The sequence below is a fragment of the Prinia subflava genome (assembly GCF_021018805.1).
Source record: "Prinia subflava isolate CZ2003 ecotype Zambia chromosome W unlocalized genomic scaffold, Cam_Psub_1.2 scaffold_33_NEW, whole genome shotgun sequence".
Lineage (NCBI taxonomy): Eukaryota > Metazoa > Chordata > Aves > Passeriformes > Cisticolidae > Prinia > Prinia subflava.
The window spans coordinates 2,239,070-2,259,473 of record NW_026960610.1 but is presented as its reverse complement, the minus strand read 5'-3'; the positions used below and the strand labels follow the sequence as shown (position 1 = coordinate 2,259,473).

The 20,404-nt window shown below is 44.1% G+C and overlaps 1 protein-coding gene across 5 annotated transcripts in view; it reads left to right on the top strand.

The window, feature by feature from the left end:
* The window catches only part of NEDD4L (NEDD4 like E3 ubiquitin protein ligase), a 103,632-nt gene that overhangs the window by 42,927 nt on the left and 40,301 nt on the right, over nucleotides 1–20,404 (top strand). For all 5 annotated transcript variants that reach the window (XM_063424559.1, XM_063424558.1, XM_063424561.1 and 2 more), the window contains exons 4-5: nucleotides 1,926–1,964; nucleotides 3,289–3,342. In XM_063424559.1, the coding sequence (XP_063280629.1) occupies nucleotides 1,926–1,964; nucleotides 3,289–3,342 (93 nt within the window). The remainder of the gene's footprint in view (nucleotides 1–1,925; nucleotides 1,965–3,288; nucleotides 3,343–20,404) is intronic.

Genomic DNA, 20,404 nt, shown 5'->3' with positions numbered 1-20,404 from the left:
TTTTTGTTTCAATTTATCTCCCTCCATAGTTAATCCATCTGTAAGGTTTGACTAATGCTTTGTACTTTGTTCTGGAGCTGTGTTTGGAACGCCCTGCTGAAAAGGCTCTCTCTGAAGTAGGGAAAGCTGGATTTGCTGTTTGCTGGCTTCCGATCCTGTAATGTGGTCAGTGTGTTCTTTAAATTCCTGCTGGAATTTCAAAGTTCAGATGAAAATTATCCAGTTTCTTCAATTTCTTCACCTTGACTGCACTGAGCCCCAAAGACTTCTACCTTTCCCATATGGAATATTAAAAATAGTTTTCAGTCTCTGAGAAGGCCCAGTCTCCCCACTGAGCTCCAGCATTCAGGAGCATCATTTCTCTCCATGTCCTCCTTTTCTGTGTAGGGTTGAATATCCGAGGAAAGTCTAGCTCAGCTTGACTCCTGGCAGTCCTTTATGTGTGCAGTACTTGCCCTTTTTAGGATGTAGCTCTTCGTGAGGTTGAGTTTTTGTTATTGTTGCCCTGCTCATGTATGGAGCTATTGCTGCACTTCCTTCTCCTTTGCTGCCACTCAGATGTTTGCCCTTTCTGACTCGGCCCACTAAGGGTGGGGCCTGTAAAGGTGGAAGAAATTTCTGTGAGTTACCAGGCATTTGCCGAAGACTCTGATGCCTCCTCCATCAGATTTCTCTGAACTCTGTGGTTAAACAGCATTTGGAATTAATGGATTATCAATGGGCAGTAGTGCCCTCAAAACCAATGTTAAGCCAGTGCTTTGGTAAATTGTATGTACCCTCTCTTGCCAACAGCAGTAGCATTTGATGAATACAAGTGTTTAAAATGTAACATTATTTTCCTTACTGCTTCATTTTAATTTATTTTTTACTGAATACATTGTGCTCCTTCAGGGAAAGAAGCTGAAAGTTTCTCTGTGCCCACAAGCCCATCCCTACCCTTCCCCTCATTGATTCACCTGGCCTTTACACAGTGCTCTTTTCTTTGAGGAAGTATTTCCTGCTCTACCATGAGGTCCTGTATTCCCAATTTGTAGAGAGATGCAGTATAGTCAGCCCCCATGTCCTGCATGTGAGCAATCTATTGGATCTATAGCAAGGAGGAATATAAGCAGACAAGATTCCCCTTCTCCACTAGAACAGAATTGTCGTGGGTGTAAAGCCAATTTTTCCTGTCATCTCTGCCCATAAATCTCTGCTGTGTGAGAGCATGAGGGAATGATTTGGCGTGAGCACAAAAACATTGGACTTATTGTCCAATTGTTTTTGTACTTACCCAAGCTTGAATTCTCCAGATTACTGTTTGTAGTTCTCATCTCTTTCTTATCAATTTGTTATGTCATGCTTGAGCTCACTTCAGCTTGCAATCTATATGCATGTTTATTCTGTGCGTTTTAGTCAGGTTGTTAAAATTAAAATCCTTGGGCTGGGAGGAGATTGGAAGAATATCTTACCTATTCCAATGAATAACCTTTTCTTTTGGTTTTGTTTGTTTTTTAAATTATTTTTTAAATTTAATTTATTTTTTATTTCTCTGTTTATTTCACAGTATAAATCTGAGCATATTTTTGTATCCCTAAAATTACCTTTGTGTTTAAAAAATGCTCTTTTTTCATCTGGGTTTAAATGTATCTTGAGAATGAAATATCTTTGGGTTTTATTTCTATAGGTTCTCAATGATTTGTCTTTTAATCATCAAATTCTATTTATATTTAACGTCTATTTTAGGATCATCTGACTCAAATATTCTCCCATATTTGGTGTACTCAATAGAGAATTTCTAGATGGCAATGTGTTATTCAATTTCTTTTATTACATACTTTTCTTTTTATTTCCCTAGAAAACTCACTTGCATATATGTTTTTATAATTGCACACCAGAAAACTTAAAGAAACATTAGTATGTAAATATTGTTATTCCTTTTACAGACACTGAACCCTAAATGGAATGAAGAGTTTTACTTTAGAGTAAGTTTCTCTTTATTTGTGATCATTATTAGAACATGCACAGCTAATCTTATTTTTTATTTGTTGTTTATATGTTTACTTTGAGGACCTGCTTGCCCTGATACATTTGCTGTTGTGTTTCTGCAGGGATGTGTTTCAGCAGGAATTGGCTCCGGGTTGCTTAGAAACTGTTTTCCAACCTGCCATTATAGAAATGTGAAGGGCAGTAACTTTGCTGTTCAGTTGCAGACAATATTTTTCCAAAGAACAACTGTTGACTTTTAGTGTAGCCAAAGCTTTCACAAAAGCAGGTCAGGCAGAATTTCAGGGGATTTCAAACATTAATTTCAAGCAGTGCCTGAGGGCAGATATGGCAGATTGTTCCTCTGGGATGGGAGCTCTGGGAGAGCCACCAATGGAATGTTCAGTGCATCAAACAGCTTTTCTGGGGTTTGCAGCTGAGTAATACAGATCTAAAATCTCAGGAAAAGGAAATGCACGACACTGCTGTAAAACCTCTGGTACACTTCATAGATGCTCTGTTTAAACATCTTGAAAGACCTCAGCAATAATGGGACCTGTAAAGTAATTTAGACCCTATTTTGTGTGTCCCAGTTCTGTGATTTTCTCAAAACTGGGAAGTCCATCTCCAGCCCACAGAATTATCAGTGCATTGTGGTAAATTATTTCTAAATTTTCTTAATAAATGTGCTGATCATAGTAACCTGGCTTGCAAAGCTTTTCTGAAAAAAATATATCAACTGGATCAAACACTATAAAACTTGTTGTCATTTAATAGCAGCTGTTTTGTCTTCCTGACAGACTTCTTTTTATATTTCTTTTTGTCCTTTTAAATGTTGTCAGTCTTTCTGCTTCAATTTAAGTAAATAATTTTCTGGAGGTATATTTGCTGTTTTCAGGTGTTGGGGGAGACTTCTGTTGGGTGTTCCAAGGGTATGCATGCTAAATGGGCTAGAGATGGTGAACAATGGACAGTCAGAAACACCTGAATGTGAAATTCTGAAGGAAACGCAGCAAAGCACTTGCTCCTCGTAAATCAATCAATCAGTCAGTCAGTCAGGGAGTCCTGATAGGCTGTCCAGCCTGAGACTGGGGTCCTCTGCCAGGGAAATGCAGTAACTGAGCACAGCAAATAAAAGCTTTCATGTCAGCTGCCACGCTCTTCCCAGTTGCAGTAAGGTTCTGGTGCTCCAGTTCAAGTAGATTTACATCAGACCTATTAGTCCTGTCCTCTTTACCTGGTTTGATTGCTGCCTGAGCTAGTACCCAGATATGGTTATTGTCCAGCTACTGAATTTCCAGTGATATTTGGATTTTCTCACAGGTAAACCCAACCAACCATCGGCTCCTGTTCGAGGTGTTTGATGAAAACAGACTGGTGAGTGCTTGTCTTGGTTGTGTTAAACTAATCACAAAGCTCTGTGTGCCACAGCTGATGGAAATATGGAAATACAACACAGCTTAAAGGTATCTTTGGTCTGTTGTTTCAGTGAGTGTGCCAAGAAACACAAATAGATGTGTAAAAACCATTTGAGTTTAGGACTAAAAGGGCACTAAAGTAGTGCCCTTCTGGGTCGGACCCAGCCCTGTTACAGAGCAGCGAAACCCTCACTCTGTCCTTCTGTAGGCCTCTCCACTTCAAACCAATAAAGTCCTGACCTTTTTAGTTGCTGATAAAGCAGCTGCTTCAGTCTGATCGTTTTAGCGTCCCTTTCCAGTCCTTTAGTGCTTCTGCATCTTGCGTTGAGAGGTGCTTACCAGAGCTGCACCTTGTGCGCACAATGCATGTGTGAAGGTTTGAGGTCGTAGCAGAATGATGCTCAGAATGATGTTGGCTTTCAGTTCTCTGCCTCACACTGCTCACATGTTGTTAGTGTATTTAGTCTTTGCCTGCATTTGGCTGATGCAGTAGCTCTTCTGGAGGAGGCTTTCACCATCTGATTGCTGCTAGCTTCTGTTATAGTTACGATCCATGGGAAAAGTGACAGTGTCCCTCTGTACATCCAGGGTTAAACGTGCCAGTGTGCTGGCACCCTGGTGGATGGCTCTTGGGGGTTTGCCTTTTGAACATCATAACACTATCCCTCTGTTCATGAGATCAGGAATTAACCTTTTCTGGGCTGGGGGCAATTTAACCTTCACTGAACTTGTTTACGTTCTGAAAACTAGGATCAGAGTTGCAAAGATATTTTCATTTTAAAAAGATGGTGTAGAAGCATCTGTCTTCAACAAATAGGTTCTTTCTTTCTTCCTAATAAATAAAGAGCAAAGGAAACCGCACAAACTGTAGTCTGGGGAGAAAGGACTTGGCAGCCGAATGACTGGATCTTTCCTCAGGAGGAAGTAAATTGGTGAACCAATGGCACTGTGCCTCTGCAGTGGGCTGACCAGGAGCATATTTATTTGTATATAATGATCATAATGACCACTTTCACTATTCAAACTGCCGTGTGTCTTTGGAATGCAAAGGTACTGCAGGAACAGGGAGGTGGGTTAGAGAAAAAACTCATATGCAGTGACAGCTGGGAAATGACAGGTTTGGGATACTCATTTCAGACATATTACTTTGGATTTTCACGTTTGTGTGTGCAGTACTGGCCTTACCCTGGCAATTTCAGCACTTTTTATTGTTGACCTGATTTGTGTGTATTCTCCTTGTGGTCCTACCTCCAAAGTCAGTCTGTCCTTGGGCTTGGAACCTCCTGGCCATGGCAGCACCTGGGGTTAGGAGCCATGGCTTTCCTTGCAGGAGGTCTGTGGCAAGGTGACTACTTTGAGGGGTTTGGAGTAGCAGGTTTTCATCAGATTGTGTTTATAGAATGAGACACTGAACTGATTATTTTAGCTTTACTCTCACATACTTATTGTCAATACTTAAATGGCTTTCCTTGGGAGGACTTTGTTCCTTCTTCTTGTTCCCAAATTACCAAAGCACACTCTGTCTCTGCAGGTGTCCTTGCCTTTCTGTTCCCCAATCTCAACAGAGTGAATGTGATGCTGCTTCATTTTGGGTGCAGAGTTCTTGAGTACTATGTTTTAGCTGAAAAATAAGATAAAATAATACCAACACCTGTGCTTCTACAAGGCAATCTCCAGGACCATTGCTGTGTGGAAGCTATTCACTTTTCTGTTGTGTCTCATAATCCATGTAAAACAATGTGAGATTGTGCTAGCTGCTGGCAGTTTGATCAGTTGGAGCTGCCATTGCTCTTGGGATTGGTAATTTTCTGGCTTTTGAAAGCAAGCTGCTTGCAAGCAGAGTTCAGATGTCTAGGCAGAGGACTGACTCGCCACATACAGGTTTTCAGAGCTGTTGACAAGAGTTAGGCTTTCCAGTTCTCCCAAGGAACAGCTGTCCAGGCCCTGAGATGGAGCTGCGCTTCTGGTTAACCAGAGTTTCTTTTCTGGTATGTGCTGAGAAGTGTGCACATCCCTCACGTGTGAGTGCCCTCAGGGCACTGAGTATCTTTGTTATAGCAGAGCTGATTTAGGGTGGTTGGTTCACATTCGGGTGTATCCTGTCTGCCTGTCCTTCTCCTGAGCTCTTTTTGCTCTCAGAGGGTATAACTGTACTCCGTACTGGCAGTGCCACACGTGCTGGCACTGCTGACTCCCTCGCTGGAGGCCAGCCAGGAGCAGGCAGTTCTGTGCAGGGTCTGAGAGAAACCAGTACAAATGGACATGCAACACCCAGCTCTGCTCTTCCCTCTCCTGTACTGCCTGGTAAATCTGCAAAAGGAGCTTTGTGTCTTGCTGTCCTGCACATTTCTGCTGGTTTGACTGTGTGAGAGATCTTTGCCATATGTACAATTGCTTTGTTTTTAATTTGTAGTTACTCAGAGGGGAGTGCAGGTTATATTGTTGTTATATTGCTGCAACATATATATATGTTGCCTTTTTAAAGGCAAAAGTTTGTTGCTTAATTGTGTTATGAGCATGGTTAAAATTGAAAGCATAACCGCGTTGTATTTATTCCTGTTCTGCCATGGCAGCCCAGAGCTATAACACACCAAAATGTTATGCTTGAAAGAATTTTCCTCATTTGCATGTGGTGTTGACTTCAACTTTTAACACAAAATGTAAGTGTTTTTGTTGTAGTTACATTTTTCTGCAAGTGCTTTCTCCAAGTGTACCCTGTGAATCTGATGTGGTTTAGATTTATATCAGTGCTGAGTGTATTCGCTGCCTCAGCTGCGAAAGCTGTCCCACTGGGGCCACTCCTCCCTGATGGAAAAGGAGCAGCTGGGAAGGTCCTGTTTCAGGCTCTTGCTGGCATAAAAAAAAAAAAACGAAAAACTCCTCACATGCTTACATTGGAGAGGGGGAACCAGGCCACGTGACTCCCACCATCCTACCCTGTCACCATGTGTGTAGGAGTGCTGACTGCTGCCCAATCATGCCTGGAATGCTGCTTGCTGCTTGGGCTATTTCTGCTATCTGTTGCTCCCAGGCTGCAGTGTTAACCGTTTGGCAGATGAGACACTTTTTCTCAGAGTTTATGTCTTTGGTTTTTAACTTCTGGCAGTGCCCGAATTGTTGCTGTTCTCCCTCTCCTTTTCTCCTCTCTGTAAAACCATGGCCCATCGGCTGTGGTTTCATTTTGGCTCTGGGAGAAGCAACACGGCCCCCAAAACAGAGATCCTTGCCCAGGAGAGAGAAGATGACTTTTTCATGGCATTCCACACCTTGCCAAGGAGAAGCAGCCCTCATGCATTCTTGCGGCACGGAGCAGATTATGGCGGCGATGGAGATTTGCACGAAGTGGGCTCCTTGAAAAGGAGCACATCCATGTTTATCCCGCAGCTGCTGAATGGTATTGACACGCGCCCCACCAGGAGCTCCTCCATGCAGATCTCTCTCCAGCACAAAGCTGCCAATGAGTGCACGGCCCTGGAGTCTCTAGAGGAGATACTTCCCTGTCAATTCTCAGACTCCAGGGAGCATTATGCATCCCCTGTTGAAAACCACTCTTCTGCGAGCACTCCACAGGTGACTCCTGAATGTTCTTCACCCAGGCTGACAGAAGAGTCAAGGCAGCAGACAGATGGAACTATTTGCTATAACCGTAGAATATTTTGTAGTATTCCTGCTAATAACCAGAGTGAGGAGGCTCTGCTGACTGCCCACCGAGAAGAAGCAAGTGAAGCGGCTTCAGGTTTAAACACAAGTGGTGTGAGGATACAGCATCGGGCCTCAAGTGCAGATGTGCCTCAAGTTACTCTACTCCCCTTTGGTCCCGAGGCTCCAAATAATGCTCCCACCCCTGAACCCCGGCGCTGGTCCTTGCAGCATGTGCCGGATCTGTCAGCAAATTCAGGGAAAAAGTTCTTTGTTTTCCAGTTACAGCAGCCACAGACAAACGGTGCAGGTGCAGGAGGTGGAGGTAACTTTGGCTTTACTGGAACAAAAGGAGACAGATTGGTCAGGTACCCTCGGATACGGCTGGAAAGGAGTACTTCCTACCCTATCCAGCCACCAGCAGAAGGAATTAGCCCCACAGGTGATGGGCTGAATTTGGAACTGCCTGGAAACAGCAGGAACAGGGCAGAAATACCTAGAAACAATTCAGTAGAGCAGATGCCTCAAGGGCAGGAATGCTTGTTTAAAATCAGACCAGATCAAAACATGAGGCTGCAGCACTTCAGGATTCTTGTCACGCGTGAGCCTGAAGAACAAAGTCAGGCTGTTGGTAAGGAGGGTCCTGGTACCCCTGGTTCTACGGCAGCCGGCACTACAGTAAGTATGATGCTGAGTGTGCTGTGCTGGTAAAGTATGTGTGCTGGTAAAACACAGACTGCCTGACAAAGGCTGCCAGACTGGAGCCAACTGCAGCACTGCCATTGGTAGTGCTGAAATGTTCTGCCTTTCTGTGCAGCAAGCCACAAATCATCTTTATTTCTGATCTAATGTATCTTCGCTCTCAGTTATGATTACATCCAGTGTAATGTTTTCAGATCTTACTGTCACATGTTTCTTAATTCACTGTTACGTCAGCTGGAAAGATTTTTTAAAATCACAGCATTCAAATAGCAAATTAAATGTTCCTGTTAGTTTAGTTGGCTGAGACCTTGCTGCATGAAGAACTCTTCATGCACTCTGGTTTTAAAAACAAATACTTTGGCACTTTCTAAGTGTAATGGACACACGTGTACTTCTACACACATTAAAAATGTGTATTGTAATGAAATAATTGTTAAGACTGTGGGAATCTTAGGGTCATTTCAATCAAAATACTGACTTAGTTAAGGTACCAAGAAGTCTGGGGAAAAAATAATCTTTGATATAGTAATTTTTCTTTCCTCCTTATGGAAGTGAAAAACATGTCATGCTTTTTGTATGCCACAAGTCCTGATCCAAGTCCAAGTTCAAGTGGCTCGGCACAGCTCAGTTAAGTCTTGTTGTTTGGATTTGCCTTGATGGCAAAATGAATCTTCTGGGTTTACTTTGTTACAGTGGATGAGGACTGATGGTTGATGTTTTTCAGCCACTTTTTCAAAGCCCAAAGTAGGAACGAAACTGAAGAGTTTAGATCAGTCATTTGCTTAAATTGCTTTGCTATGCAATCCAACATGGCCCACTTGAGTTTCCAGCTCAGGGATGCTGTATTTAGCATAGTGAGCTGTGGCTCCAGCTGTGGCATGGTCGCTGAGATTTCAGGCTCCATGGCTCCTGTGCTGTCAGGCACTGAAATGCAGCACAGAGACAGCTGCTCCCTACAGCAAGGCCAGGGGTGACTCTGCAGCTTTCCCGTGGAAAAGTTTATGGGCTCTGTTTTTGCAACCTACTTTGGAGCTCTTCAAAGAGTAAAATAAAAGGAAATCTCTTGCTGGTACAGGTTTGGTTCCAGGACACGTAAGGGAGCAGAAAAGAGTGTCTGATTTTCCCTTTCCTCTTTATTATCCCTTGGTCCTTTCCAAGATCAGCTGTTCAGGGAGACCCACCATAGCCAGTTCTATAAGTAGCTGTGGGATGTCAGACCTAGCACAGAGGTAGCAGAGGTTTGCAGAGATGTGCCCTGGGGTCTGTGCAGCAGTTCTCATTTTCCTAACAGATCTCCCCCTCAAAGTCCCTGCTTTCATCCCCCCTGTAGTAACAATTTCCATCCCAAAGACATGCTTCAGTGTTCCCAGAGGAGAATGAGGAAATTTGTTCCTCTGTGCTCTTGGTTTGAGTGACCATGAGGAACAGATTGAGGCAGCTGTGCAGCATGGCAGGCACAGAGGTGCTCAGCCCACATGGCACTGCATCCTGCAGGGCAGAAACTCTCAAAGGAAAAGAACTAATTGAACCTTTTCTGTGGTGTTTCTCATCATTGTAGTAAATCTGGAAATACTGTGGGTAGAGATGACAGACTGGGTAGGATGCCATGGGAAGTGTGGGGAATGGAAGCATTTTGGTGCAAGTTTTGTTGCATTTTTTGACCACAGAATGCTCCTTGTTAAGGTGCCATTTTTAATCTGTCCCACAGAAGTTTGTTTGAAAGATCTGTGATGTGAGTAAAGGGAGTGCCTGAAATATCTCATCTCTTAAGCTGAGGGGAGAAGTTGCCATGGACTATAGTTGATAGTGTGAAAAAAAAATAATTGTGGTGTGTCCCAGTGCAAGAAGTTTATGTGTATGTGATTGATATAGGGCTGGGGCTGGGAGCAGCAGCTGCTGCAGCCTGATTTATCTCAGAGCAAACATCCGAGCAGGCGTCTGCAGTCCTGCTGCTCCGAGTGATTGTGACCTTTCAAATATCTGCTCTTTTAGACAAGTGCTTTGGGGCAGGCAGGATGTCTTTCATTACCAGACAGAGTAAAATATTAATTAAAGGCTGAGCTCATGTCAAACTGTGAAAAATTTTATTTGGACGCCTTGTTGCAAATTCTTTTGCCTGCTCTGATATTTTATATGCCATGCAATAGAATGTCTGGGCACTGTGCATATCCCACATACTGCTGTTGTTTATCGTTGGGGGCTGTGAGTGCAGAGCTGGATTTGTAGGAAACACTTCAAAAATGTACTGGACAACTGTTGGGGAGAGCTGATAAAGGCATCTTTGTGAGCAAAATACAAAGTGCCCTAACAAAGTGTTGCAGGAGTAGGACTTAATTATATTTAGTAAAGAAACAGAAGCGGCACCTCTGGATTCTGCAAGCCTGCATTTCTCACAGCTCAGCTCTTCCTCTCCTTTCTTAGAAGTCATTTTAGAATAAATATTGTTACGAAAGTACAGAGAATCTATTTATGCTCCGGAGATACCAGCTGGGATTGGGATGCATAAACTAAAAAGAGCAAGCTCAGATAAGGGGAAGGGAATCTTCCTTTTGTGGAAGGTATCCCTGCCCATGGCAGAGGGTTGAAACAAGATAATCCCTTGCAACACACTCCATCCTGGGATCCTATGCTAAAGGCAGTTCATCAGTCACAAAGGCCAGAGTGCTGCATTGCAGGGTGCCTAGCAGACCGGCATGGGGGCACCAAAGGCGGCTGCCTCATCCTAGCTGCCACATGGCAAACCAGGGACTGAGTGACTGAACTCTGGCTAAAACACTGCTCTGGCAACACTTCCTTTCTATCCAAGTGGGAGCAGAGTTGGGTGAACATGTGCAATGCACATGATGGCTTTCATGCAGACTCCATAGAAGTGGTTAAAAAATTCACCTGAGTAATGTAGCACTCAGTGGAATTAAGGTACTGTAAGTGCTGCTCCCAGGCTCTTCCACTCCCAAGGGCTGTGGCATCGCCAGACATGCCTTGCTTGACTTGAGATGTGTCAGTGATGGTCATGGGTCATTTTTATCACCCATAGCAGAGCCAACTGCTGTTAACAAAGCTGTGCAGGGGAAAGGCTGTGTTTGTTGGAGTCCTCTAAAATTGGTAATGAGCCACTGACAATTACAGGACTGCAATGGAGAAGAGGAAAAACATTTACTCTTTTTCAGTCATATCATAATGTATTCTAATGCACAGTGGATTTTGACAGTTTATTTTTCTAGAGGGGATGGATTGTTCCTTAGTCCTTTCATTCCATTCCCCATTTTTCTTGGTTTCAGTGACACCCCTTCAGCACAAAAAGGTTGCTGGTAACCCCTTTGTTCCCTTGTGACATCCTGTGGTTTGGAAAAGATTTCTACCAGGGCAAAACTTTGGAAAGAATAGATAGCAATCCATGCAGAAAATCACTGCTACAAGGCAAGTTTTAAACCTGGAACCATCCTCTTTTCTATCTCATTGTGAGACTTGTGAGTGGAATCAGTTTATTATCAGAATATTGGGGTTTGTTTATTTGTGAGTTTGACCTAAGAGAAAGTAGGTCAGTGGGTTTGCTGATGGACTTTAGAGGAACTGCTGGGGCCAGTTTTATGGTATCCAGTATACTATGTTACTCACACAATATAGCTAATGTTGTCATCTACATAAAAGATGCGTGTTTCTGTTCTATCCGGGATTAGAAATGTCTGTCTAAAGAACTCAGCGCTTCTGTAGACCTTTCTTGCATAGGGAAAGCCTCCTGCAGGATTTCTGCCTTGGTTGGACTGTGATTGACATCAGCTCTACAGGAAGTTCTATTCAGGAATGCCTACAGATTTTTTTTTCCGGCAGAAAAGGCAACTAGCTGACCCATCAGCTATGTAGTCAGGAAACAGATGTGATCATGACAATATCAGCAAATAAAAGGGAAAACATGCCTAATAACTCATTCATATGTTGGTGTTTACTGTTAGCCTGATTTGGATCAAAGGCTTCTGACATGCTATGCTCCAAGATATTCATAGTCTATGATATTGAAGCCTTGGGGATAGCATTCTCTGTCCTTATCCATGTGTTTCCAACTTCTTGTCTGTCTCAGATCCAGTGGGTTGGAAAAGAAGAATTCCTTAACAAGCAGTTCCAGCCCATGGCTCGTCCAACTGGAGTGATGAGGCAGCACATGGCTGTGCTGGCCCTGTGCTCAGCATAATTTTTTAAGTGCTGCCTCTAAGGACAATTGAAAGGGCAGTGGAGGAACAACATTGTTCAAGTTTTTCCACCAGTGTCGTTTGCAAAATAGGAGATACATTTTGGTTGGTATGAAATTCAGTTCCAGGTTAATAGTCTGTTTTTCTACTTTAGTCCATAAAGTGAACAGTGTGATTAAAGATAAATAAGCATTGATGTTTCAGAGTAAGCTCTGGCTCTTTCCTGAGTTTTTGCAGGGCACCAAATGCTTTGTGTGTTGCTGATCAGCACAAGGAAAACTGATGGGAATCTTCATTGATTCAATAAAACAAAAAGGGATTTTTGCCCCTTAAAATCACCATGACCAGACATGACTGTTATTAGGTAGTTAATGCAGTTCAGGGAGGGATCTTGGTTTTCTCCTCTAGCATTGCCCTTCTTGCCTGTGCCACTCTCGTGCTCAGTCACCAACAGTGTTCAGCTCTTCATTTAAATCATTCATCTCCTGATGTCCAAAGACACTGGCCCCACACTGGTACATTTTTAGGAGTTGAGTTGGTATGGGTTTCCATATAGTTCCTGAACCTCAAGTCTAAATGTCTGCTAAGTCCAAGGAATAAATAGACAAAAATGGGAAAAATCCTGTTCCTAAGGAGCTTGTATATAACTGCTTACGTGCCTGGCCTGTTTCCATGTGGATAATAGTGGAAGCAGCAGTTACTCCATTAGGATCTGACATGCGGAATGAAAGCAATCTGGACATTGGAGACTTGCAGAGAATCGGGATAATTTGGGTTGGAAGGGACTTTAAAGTTCATCCTGCCATGGGCAGGGACACCTTCCACTATCCAGGTAGGCCCAAGCCCTGTCCAACCTGGCCTTGGATGCTTCCAGGGGTGGGGCAGCCACAGCTTCTCTGGGCACCCTGTGCCAGTCTCACCACGCTCTGAGTAGAGAATTTCTTCCTAATATCTGATCTAGATCTCTCCCCTTTTAGTTTAAAACCATCTCCCCTTGCCCCTATCACTGTGTGCCTCTGCAAAAAGTTGCTTTGCCAGCTTTCTGTAGGCCCTCTTTGGGCACTGGAAGGGGCTCTGAGGTCTCCCTGGAGCCTTCTCCTTTCCAGGTGAACAACCCCAGCCCTCCCAGCCTGACTGCAGAACAGAAGGGCTCCAGTCCTGGGAGCAGCTCCGTGGCCTCTGGACCCACTCCAACAGGTGCACATCTTTCTTTGGCTGAGAACCCTAACCTGGATGCAGTATTCCAGGTCTTCCTTCTGGACAGGTCAGTGTGTCCCTTTCAGGCCAGCTGGATTGGTACAGCTCCCTGCACTCTGGCATTCTTGGGAGGCAGGTGTGTGGCAGGTGCTGGGCACCTTCCAGAGGCTGCTTTCTCCTCAGAGCTGCACAGGGCTGATGCAGCTCAAGGGCTTTTCCTTCTGCATTACACATGTCTGAGTTTGCCATCCTACTTCAGGGGTTGCTACCTGGACTCTAACAGGCATTTCTAGAAAATAATTCATGTGGCCTTAGCTGGAGGTTTAAATGGTTCAAATGAATAGTGCTGTGAATTTCCTGGCTCTCCACTTGTTCTGCAAGGAGTACAGATGGCCATCTGGAAAGCCTCTGCTGTCTGCAGATATGGACTTTTTTGACAGCTGCAGGTAGAGGATGATGAATTCCATTCCTTGGGTCTCTTTAGCTTTTCTGTTAAGGACAAAATCAGTTCTTCTCAATAAGAAATCACCTGCCCCCCTTCTTAACTGCAGTGCCCATCAGCTTGCAGGCCTGTTCTGAAGCACTCTGGCTGTTGGGGAAGGGCAGGTGGGCATGCTCAAACCTGGGCAGAGCAGGAGCTAGTTTTCAAGGCAGGAAGTACCCAGGACCTGAATAAATTTTGCTTTTTTTCTTCCCCCCTGTGGGTGAAGGACAAATAATTTATGGCCAGTAGTGTAAATTAGCTTGCAGAATTAAGAAACCCATCTGCAATTTTTAGTCAAGTTTTCAGAGTCAAGAGTTGGCAGTGCTGTCTTTTTACCTCATCCCTCCACATTCCCAGAGCTCCCTGGGATTCTGAATTTTGTGTCAGGCATTTTTCTTTTTCTCCCTGAAAACTGTATCTATTGGTATTTCTCAGTGAAGAAATCAGAATAAAACTTGGAGCAGCAGAGATGGAAATAGTATCACTTTTTAAAATAGACATAATAAACTCTTAGTTCCTGCATGGAAAATCTGTGAGTTTGGGTACACAGCAATCTCTGAAGTGGAGAATTTATAATGAAAATGGTGACAGGTTTAATGCTGCAGGTGCCAGCCAGAGCTGCCTTGGTGCAGATCTAGCCATAGAAAATTACAAATAAGAAACCAGAGTGTTGATTACTTTTTGTGCTGTTCTGCTGCTTTTCTATTTGAGAAAAGCTGTCAAGTAATGATGAGTTTCAGAATGTGCATGTTTTGTACACATAAACAGAACAGAAGTTCGGCACATGAACTGAAGTTTTTAGTTCAGCAGCTATTCCAAAGCCAAATCTACCTTGTTTAGTTAGTTTCCAGATTAAATCTCATTGTAAAATATATTACTGCATCTCTTCATCTGAAGTCCCATATTGGCAATGATTGAGAGATGGAAAGACTGATTCAGTGATCAGAATTCGATTTTACTCAGGTTTCCCAAAAGCTTATATACTATTTCAAACAGATTAATAATTTCTACTACAATAATCAGGTTAAAAATCACTGTTGGGGGTTAGATTTGCCTCTTTTTTCACTTACAGAATTTTTTCCCATAAGTTTCTAAGAAACCCTAATGACCGTACTTAGCCAGAACAAAGAGACTAGTTGAAGGATATGGCAGCACAAGGCTACACCTATTGTTTTTAAGTCTCTGGGAGTGTCCCTCAGAGGGGAGAGATAACACCAGATTTGGGAAAAGTAAAAAGACAGAGCTGGGGGAGGAGGGGCACTCTTGCTCTCAGCATCGAGGGAGACAGTCAAGCTGCCCCTTGCTGCAGGAAGAGTTCACGGCAATCACTCTGCCTCTGCCTCGTCCTGGGAAATCTACTGTCATCGGCTTGTGTACCCGGGAATCCTGACCTCATTTTTTCCAGCCCTCCCCCCACCACCGATGCTTCTTCGGAGTTTTGAGGCTCTCCTGCTACTCTGTAGCCCTGCACTGCCCAGCCCTGCCGGGACACCCCCTGCCATTCCAGCTACCAGCGCAGAGCTCCTCATCTCATCCACCAGCCCGGGACTTTCCCCCATTCCAGCTCAGCCTCTCAGAGTCCTGCAGGGCCACTGAGATCAAACTGCCCCAGGCTTTTTGTGAAAGAAAGCCCTCAAGGTTCTTGGTTCTGTTTATTACTAATGCTGTAGTTGTTGTTTGTTTGTTGTTTTGTCATATATACTAGTAAAGAACTGTTATTCCTATCCCCATACCTCTGCCTGAAAGCCCCTTTAATTTTTTAAATTAGAATAATTTGGAGGGAGGAGATTTGAATTCTCCATCTCTAGGGAGGTCCTGCCCCTCCCTAGCAGTACCTGTCTTTCAAACCAAGACAATCACACAGAAAACTCATGCATTTTACAACAATTCTTTGCTTGCAGAAGTTGATTGAATCTTCTCTCTTCCCGTAAGCAGGTTTAATCCCATCTCCTGTAATTTTCACAGTTCTGTTTGTTCCTGCCATGGTATCTTGGTTATCAAACTAGCTATGCTAATCAAGTTTGTTTGACTCTGTCTTGTGTATTCCCATAGTCCCATGCTCTTATCTTTTCATCTTTTCATCTACCAGGATGGCATTAGGAGCTTCCAAAACTCAGCAGTTATGTACAGAAAAATAAATCAGCACGATGACGAGCCGGATTTTTGTCTCCAAAAGTGTCCTAGTTTGAAAGACAGGTTGGTGCTAGGAAGGGGGCAGGACCTCCCTAGAGATGGAGAATTCAAATCCTCTCCCTCCAAATTATTCTAATTTAGAAAATTAAAGGGGCTTTCAGGCAGAGGTATGGGGATAGGAATAACAGTTCTTTACTAGTATATATGACAAAACAAACAAACAACAACTACAGCATTAATGATAAACAGAACCAGGAACCTTGAGGGCTTTCCTTCACAAAAGCCCGGGGCAGTTTGATCTCGGTGCCCCTGCAGGACTCCGAGAGGCCAAGCTGGAAGGGTGGAAAGTCCCGGGCTGGTGGATGAGATCAGATGCACTGCGCTGGTAGCTGGAGCAGCAGGGGTGTCCTGGCAGGGCTGGGCAGTGCAGGGCTACAGAGTAGCAGGAAAGCCTCAAAGCTCCGAAGAAACAGGGGCGGTGGGGGGAGGGCCGGAGAAAGTGAGCTCAGAATTCCTGGGTACACGAGCAGATGACGGAAGATTTCCCAGGCCCAGACTAAGTGATGGCCGTGAACTCTTCTTGCAGCGAGTGGCAGCTTAACTGTCCTCCCCGATGCTGAGAGCAAGAGAGAGCAACTGCCCCCCAGCTCTGTCTTTTACCTTTCCCAAAGCTCACATTATCTCCCCCCCCCCCCCAAGGGAAACTCCCGCAGACCCAGAACAATAGGTGTAGCCTTGTGTTGCCATCTCCTTTGGCCACTTTCTTTGTTTTGGTTAAGCGCTGTCATTAAGGTTTTTTAGCAACTTATGGGAAAAAATTATATAAGTGAAAAAGAAGCAAATCTAACCCCCAAAAAAAAGGAATGAAAAAAATTTAAAAAGTGTGTGGGGGAAGTTTCTAGAGCTAAAGGCAAAGGAATGAGATGAGTTGTTCAAATAAAATAAAAGTTGCACTGTGTGTTGTGGTGTGAGTCCAGAGCTGTCAGTGCTTTGGTGGAAAGCTGCAGCTTCCGTTTCAGCCTGGGTTGGAAATAACAACTTCTAGGCTGTATTTTATGGATTCTAGAAAATAATGTTTACAACTTTGTTGTAAGGTGGGAGTTTTATTTTCAGTGAGAGAGAGATTCAGCTCTGAATGTCCATGGCCTGACATGATTGTCAGCTTTGTCTCAAGTGCTGTCATTCATCCCTGTGGAAATGGGAAGACCCAAACCCCTCTGAGCTGTACACTGAGCTCTGTCTGACCGTGCCTGTGTGGGAGAGTTGTGCGGGAGTGCTGCCAAGGGAAGGGGATGTGCTCAGGACGGTTGTGCATCTGGAAAGACAGTCTGTGCTCCCAAAAGGTTGCTTCTATTTGCGTGGCAGCCATTGGGGAAGGAAAACCTGCAGATCCATCTGTGTTTTCCTGCTGTTCCTGGGGCTTGTACCCCTTAGCACAGGCAGGCTTTGCTGGTTCTCTGGCAGTGAGAGGGTTATGTACTGAATATCTGCTTACTCTATTGAATTGCATTTGGAAGTATGCTGAGGATTTTCTCTTGATTCCAGGATGAACAGTACTGTGGGATTATCATTCAGCAAGCACCTCAAAGTTGTTTTATTTTACAACTAATCTTCTGATCATTAATTTTAGAAAACAAATCTGATGCCAACTCTGTGATTATTCCTGTCTCATACCATGTGTCTGTCGAATAGTCAGTGTCTCTCGTTGTTTCTGCCCCTTTTGCTTCACCAGTCAGTCATGTGCAGTCACACATACAGCATTAAAAAAAGAGCAGGTAAAATGGGAAATATTAGGAATTACACTGCAAGTAGTTGAAAATATAATTAATTATTAGCTTGGATGTTATCCAGAGCCTAAATATGCTTTTGTGAGCCAACTCTGTGCATAAAAATTGCATAATGAAATAAATTACATTTCCATTTTCGAGCGGTTGCCTTGGCTCTGATGTGACGTTGGATACAAGCAATTTCTGAAAGGGTTTAGTTACACATGAAGTATGAAAAACAGATATTCAGTAATCAGTTAATTTGTGGTGACGTTATTTGAAGTCTATTAAATGTTTTTAATTTACTGTGTAAAAATACCTGATCTTAACTGAGCAAGTGAAATACAATTTTTTTGTTGCTGTTTGCAAACGTGGGGAATGGCACGCTGGCTGAGTAGGGAAAACCTTCCAGGAACCATTGCACTGTGGGAACTGGTCTTAAGAGATTTGTTTTGGTCTGATGTCACCATTTTTTAATATCTTTTTGGCCTTGCAGCAGTGCCCCAATGCAAATGTCTTAAAAGAAAGCAAACCTTACCTGCTTTATATTTAGTGAGAGAACTGAAATCAATTTACTCTTGCTCTTGCCATCCCCCCAGTAAGCCTCGCAGTGTTTTCTCCTTAGGGAATTAGCATTGCATTTTGCTGGGGTTTCGGTATTTTGTTATTCCTTAACTAAGGTTCAATTAAAAAGAGGAGGGAGAGAAGAGTTTCTGTAAGGGCTTTGGTTGCTTGGCTGTCTAAGCTTGTAAATCCTGTGAATTCAGTGTAATTAACCAACTGCCCAACTTTCACCAGCCTGTAAGTAAGCATGTGAAATACTTTCCCATGGAATAGATGCATCTCTGTCCCCCTGTAGGACCTGATCTCTCTGAAATGTCTCAGTCGTGTTGCCTGGCACTGCTCCGGAAGGCTGGGAGGGGGTGGCAGCCGGAGTGGGTGGGACGGTTCCTCGTGCCCCCTGGTGCTGAGCTGGCTGTGCTGGGCAGTGTCTGTGGCTCCAGCAGTGAGTTCCAGAGGGCCTGATCAGGCAGGTGACATCACTTGGGTTCCTTGTGCAAGGTGCAGCCAAAACAGATGCGGGAAGAGGAGGGAGGAAAGAATGAGAAGCCCTTGTTGGCAGCGCCAGCTCCATTCTCCATGGAGCCGATGTGGGAGTTGGTGCCGTGTGTCCCCTTCCCACCATAGTCAGGCTTCTGCAGAGGGTTTCTCGGAGCTTGGAGCTGGCCAGAACTCTTTCTTGCCTTTTGTTCTGCTCCTAAATGTAATGGGCACTGGCAGTTCTGACCAGACGTTTGCAGCCAATAATGCTGGAGTTCTGGCTTTTCTGGTTTTTGCTCTAATCAAATCATTGTGCAGAATTCCAGAATACAAACGAAATTAATTAAAAAAAAAAAATGCGTGTAACAAACTTCCAGCTTTTTCCTGTGTTCTTGATTTTTCACCCTGAGAGTTCATATTACCAGTTACCCACTGGATTTTCAACTGACTGCAATTAAAATTATCCACAATAAAAAATCTGGTAGTAAATATTAGTGACTGATCCCCATGAACTAGTCAATATAATCTTGGCTCTCCTTTCTGTTACAAACAAATGTATTGTTTCTAACCTTGAAAATTGAGCAGGTGTGAAGGTTCTTGGTCCCAGCAAGGAAAAACTGCTTGAACATGTGTAGGTGTAAATGATGATTAATTTACAGAAGTTAGGAGTAGTTAATGTCCACTAATTAGCATGTCAATGGCCTAAGCATGAAGTACCTCACTGTTCCCTCTGGTCAGTGCACAGCCATGTTTCCCCTCAGGATTCTGATTATTAGAACACAGTCTCGTGTCACAAGAAAAGTGGCCTTTAGAACTCTTATAGTGGATCTTGCTTTTTTTCCATAATGTTAGGAAAACATTAAAGCAAAAATATGATGTTGAAAAGAACAGGGCATATGCCTTTATTAATATTCAGCTCTTTATTAAAGTGATCAGCTCATTTTAAAGTCATCAGTAGGATTGCAGAGTCCAATCGGAGTTTTCCACGCTGGTGCAGCCATCCAAAGGAGCAGGTGCTGTCCCAGTTTATCATTCCACTGGAAACAGTAGATGCCAAGTCCTTGTTCCCATAGGAACAGCTGGGAGTTCTCTCTGGTCAACCATCAGAAGGCAGAGCAGTGTGGGGGGGTCTGCCACTGGAGTGCAGAGTCAGCTCTTTACCCTCAGGGAAAACCTTTGAGAGTTTCCCGTTGTCTGTCTGTGTCGCTTAAGCTGGCTGGTTCCCATTCCATTCAGACTCCTCATAGGTCATGGTGAGTCTTCAAACTAAGCTAGGGGGTGCATCTACTCCTTGCTCGGCTAGGGCACTATCTAATTCTCCTCTGACGAATCTAGCTTCTTGTCTTGGGGTGCAGTTTCCCTAAAAAACCCTCCCAAGATCCACCGGGGCGGTTTTATTTGCATATACAAATGCATATGCATTGGTCTTGGTCGCAGCAGAGGTATTCCTGCTGAAGGAGGTAGTTACAGAGAACAATAACCGGGCAATCAAGGCCAGAGCAGCTCCTTTTCACTTTTTAATGAGGTAGGAAAGTGTTGCCAGGCAACTTTTCTTCAGGGCAGCTTCCCTCCCTACTCAAACTGGCTGGGGTGTGGGGGTTAAACAGGAAAACCCCCCATTCCTCCAAAAGGCTGGGCGATGGCACAAACTGGGAGGAGGGGGGCTGCACTCCCAGAGCTCTTTTAACACGCCAATGCATGCTCTGTGCTTTCCCCCGAGGGGGGACAGGGCGACCGTCCCGCCATGGGGCCAGGGCAGGGGCAGCCCAACCCCTCCCAACCGGGAAACTTGTTCATAACAATGTCATCTGTTGCCAAGCCTAATGCCTTCTTGAGTGTAAGTGCTGCTGGGATCAGCCAGTTGAAAGAATGTAC